Raw genomic sequence first — 4,626 nt, forward strand, 5'->3', positions numbered from 1 at the left:
ATGTGACAGCCAGAGGAGAGCAGACCATTAATCACACAGTGTAGGAGGGATGGGTGAGAGCTGCTGGCAAAGGAGGCAGAAAAAAGAGACGGGGCAAAATGGGGTGTTGGTAGTGCACACGTGGATGGGAGACATGGAGGAGCAGGAGGGTGATGTTAAATAAGGAACTAAATGAAGGGAGATCACTACAGAGCAGTGTGGGAAAGTACAGTTATGTAAAATGTTTACTGTGGTGTCAGGAGGTTATTTAGGTGTCTTATGGTGGTTTCATGCTCATTCTCATGACTTGATACTTTTTCATTTGGTGCTTTCAACCTGAAAAAAACCATTCAAACGGTGTTCATGGAGCAGCACAGGCACGTCTGCTGCAAGGTAGCAGGAGTCTAAAGAGCTGGTCAGAAATGGGAGATACTTCTGATGAAAAAGGTTTTAAAAATTTTAAAAATACCAATTTTGCTCAGATTTGTTGTGCCTTTTGGGAGGAAGGCACAGGAGGAAGTAAATCTAGTTCATTTTTTTCCTCTTTATGTTTCTCCCTGATTTTTTGCTGAAAACCATTCAGATCTCAGCTAAAGCATTTCTCTGCTTGTGGAAACCATGCTTTGACACATCTTAAATGAAGTGGTCAAATAATTTTGACCAGTTTTAGAAAGAAACTGGTCAGATTGAACTAGGTCTGCTCCTCCCAGACAACTCTCAATGTGAGTGATTTCATCCCTTTCATCCATTCAGGTCTCAGCCCATTCTGAGACCATCTCTTCCACAAGCATTACATGTAAGATTTGAGGCTGTGACCTTCTCCATGAGCTGTTTTGTTTTACCGGGCCAAATCCTGCAAAGATTGTTCCATTTATATTCAGTTCTTGCTGAAGTTGATGCCACAAGTCTCTTCCAACTATAAAAGCCTGAGTCTGGCTGGTACAGCTACTCCATATTTACATGTGTGAAACCAAGAACAGATTCTGTTTCAAAATGCAAGGAAGGACATCAGGGATTAACTCACTGTGGTCTCCTGGGTCTCTAGGTATGTCAGTGAATACAGTATGCAGACCCAGTAAGAGCCATGCAAAGTTGTGCTAAGAAAGGAGAAATGTGAGATTTCTCAGGCATGGCCTTAGATACAATACAAACAGCTGAAGACATCTGTGGTTTCCCTTTTCAAATCCTTGTCTTACTGAGTTTAAGCACTCTTCCTGCCTTTGAGGAAAGTGGCAGATAAATTACCCATGAAACAACAGCATAAGTATCAAGTGAGACTCAGGGAATTAGGTTCTGAGTATATCCCTGAGACCATTTGTTGTAGCTGGTGCATTTGTCACACTCTGCTAAAATGTGTTGAAGGTGATGTGGCATGCTGCCTGCCAGAGACAGCAGTTCTGTTAAATGCAATCTGCTCTTCTAGTTCCTTCTCTGATTGCTTTGCAGACTCCAGCAGTGTGGTAAGCCCTTTCCATGAACCCCTGGCAACCAAGACAGGCTGTGTTACTTCCAGCTCCCTGGAGTACCTTGAAATCCAGCAGCCATCCCCCAGGACCCCTCGGCTCCTCAAGAGGCAAGAGTCTCCGCAGCAGGAGCTGGCCCGGATCGGGGGCCGGGCAAAGGACTCCCCTTTCATCCTGAATATTGTGCACTCCTTCGAGTCAGTTGACAGAGAGGACCAAATAGACCAGGTTTCCCCCTCTCATCAATACAGAATTTTAGGCTCACCAATGAATTTCCCTTACAAAAGCTCAAGTGAAAGGACACTGTCCCCACTCTTTCGGGGAGCACATCCCCCATCCACCCTACCCAAGTCTCTTTCACATATGAAGAGAAAACATATCCAGCAAAGGAAGAAGCAGTGTCCCCTACTCAGCTGGTTTCCAACAATCCCTTGGGCAGCCCTAACTGTGTTAAGAGCAGAGGCAGGTTCCCCATGATGGGGATTGGACAGATGCTGCGGAAGAGGAACCAGACGATGCAGCTGGTGAGTGACAAGCCTCTGGAAGCCAGGATGCCTCAGCTACAGCAGATGAGCCCCATGCAGATTTCCTTCAGTGCAACAGATGCTGTCAACGGCCAGTGTTAGCCTGGCATCCTGGGATTTGCACTGCTGTTCTCTGGGATATAACCTTTTTCTGCTTTTAACAAGAAGGGAAAGCCACAGGCATGTTACTGTCACTGTGTAATATACCACAGTGGTCCAGTGTAGGAAACTGGAGGTCTGCTTGTAAGGAAGGCATTGTCCTACATACTGAAGTTGAAAGAAGAGGGCTCTGCTTGTGCTGTTAAGAAATATTAGCATTTGGCATCTGACTGTACAGTAAAACATGCCTTGAAAGAGCTACATGAATATGTATTTTCACTGCTCTTATCTAGTATTGCAGTAGGGTTGGTTGGAAGGACCGCAAGCACTAACCGTTTGGTTCCTCAAGGTTATCTGTGTGATGCCATGAATGCCAGTCCTGTCCAGGATCTGTGGTAAGACTGTCTGTGCTCCATCTGCCTGTGCCCCACAGTACATGGTACTGCTATAGGCATTGTTCAAGGAGTAGGCAAGGGCAAAAACTCTAGATACTCTGTCCAAAGTCAGCTTGCTACCAAGCACTGCCAAGAAGATGAAGTTGGTAGAAGCTTGAAAAAAGACACAAGTGATCTATACATTCAAAAAAGTGTGAATATTGGAAGTCAAAGCAGATTTTACTATTATATAAAGTAGCTAATGGTGGAATAATTTTTTTCCTAAAGAAAATTACATCACAAGAAATATGATTATTTAAAAACAAGTTTCATCACGTGGAAATTCACCGCACTAAAGGCCTGTTCCTTTAATATGATGGATCTGCAAGCAGATGCTTCAATCACGAATCCAGATTGCAACAGGCTGTGCTTAAACAATCCAGACAACACCTGTGTTAGCCCCTGTTACCGCATGGCAGCATTGGACACACCTGAAAGCTTTTCTGAGAGACTGCAGTGAATTAAAAAGGCTAATACAGGACACATGAACCTGTACCAATGCCATTTTCTACTGCAAGATTGGTAATACAGTGGTTACCAAAAATTGGGTATTGTTATGAACAGTCTTTCTTAAAAGACACCATGTTCTGCATACTGGTCTTGTTTTTCTAAGTAAATGATACATGTGAGAGGGTGGCAACATTTTTTTGGCTCAGTTTTTGTCTTCAAACCATTTCCTATAAATGAGAAGGTTTAGCCAAAGACTGCTCTCTCCTCTGGTCTGTACCGCCCTTGCGTACGTGTCTGTGTGTGCAGAGTGTCTCAACAGAGCTGGTTCCAGTCTGGCTCCCACATGGGCAGCCCTGGCCCACACACACCCCACTGCTGCCCACCCATTTAATGTCATTTCAAAGCCAGGGAAGCAGAGGCATTGTCTTCCTGGAGTTGTTGAAGGATGGGGATTTTGCCTTTATACTATCAATAGGAATCCAGGACTTACTTTCATCTATATTTTTGCAAACAATTTTGTTGCCCCATTGGTTTGGTATCTGTGCAAATGCTGAGAGTTACCCCTGTTTGAGAAGTTTTCCTTCCAGTTTCACAAGCAAGATATTCAGGGCCTGGGGCAGGAGGGTCAGCAGAAGCAGGGAAGGTCTCCAGGAGAACCCATAGCTGAGTGCATATCTCTTATTTGCAGCACAACACAGGTCTTACATCAAAATCTGCAAGAAAAAAATGGACATTAATCCAAATACTGACAGACAGATAACTGGACTATTCAGTATCCTGAACACTTGCTGGGAAAACCAGCAGAGCATGAATGCCCCGTGCACCCTTCACATCCCTGCAGGTGGCCCTTGGCACTGAAGCCACCCATCACTTCGGTATAGGGTGTCCATCTTGTACCCTTCAGTGTAGTGAGAACACCCTCTTCCGGGCTAGTTAAGTGGCCTGTAAAATAATATACATAAAAATCCCAATAGGATGAGAGAAACAGCCCTGAAATAATTTCATTTGTTTGTGCTGCAGAGCTGGTGCGCAGGAACCACTGAATTCCCACCCCTTGTGTGTGTACCTGAACAGATGGCAGAAGCTGACTCAAATTACAAACTCAGGTTTATTTGGAACCCAAGAAAAGGTTGGGGGAGGCAGGAAAGAGACATGTATTTTTTTGTGAAAACCCAGTAAATATGTGTAAGAATCAGAATGAAAATAAATGTTAAATCTTTTATTATATTTATAGAGAATATGAGTACTACACTGCTAAAACATAACCATGTAGTCAGTAGCTATGTACAGTCCAGCTGCAGTGGCCACAGAAGGGACTTACTGAAATACCATAGTGGAAATTCCAGAGGAAAAAAACTGTATTTGGTATCATTATTAAATATATGTACTTTTTGAACAAGATTGCCACAGACTGCTGACTCTGTTTGCCAGGTCGGTCACTCATGTAGCAAGGATAATCCAAGTACAAAAACTTCAAGGCCAGGTTGGATGGGGCTTGGAGCACACTGGTCTAGTGGAAGTTGTCACTGACCATGGCAGGAGTAGAACTGGATGAGCTTTAAGGTCCCTTCCAACACAGGCCATTCTGATTCTGTGAAAATGTTATAAATGACTGAGTCCTCAAACAGGATTGCAGTCAAAATTTACAATTTATTATGTGAATTTCAGCAAGCGAAC

General features: G+C 43.8%; 1 protein-coding gene across 1 annotated transcript in view; it reads left to right on the forward strand.

Moving 5' to 3' along the window:
* The window catches only part of LOC103804229 (hormonally up-regulated neu tumor-associated kinase homolog B-like), a gene marked incomplete at its 5' end in the record, with an annotated part of 8,888 nt that extends 6,820 nt beyond the window's left edge, over window positions 1-2,068 (forward strand). Inside the window, 2 exon segments of the mRNA XM_009076827.1 lie at window positions 1,426-1,761; window positions 1,764-2,068. Of these exon segments, the coding sequence (XP_009075075.1) occupies window positions 1,426-1,761; window positions 1,764-2,068 (641 nt within the window).
* Between the last annotated feature and the right edge of the window lie 2,558 nt (window positions 2,069-4,626).

Source organism: Acanthisitta chloris, unplaced genomic scaffold (assembly GCF_000695815.1).
Source record: "Acanthisitta chloris isolate BGI_N310 unplaced genomic scaffold, ASM69581v1 scaffold43316, whole genome shotgun sequence".
Taxonomy (NCBI): domain Eukaryota; kingdom Metazoa; phylum Chordata; class Aves; order Passeriformes; family Acanthisittidae; genus Acanthisitta; species Acanthisitta chloris.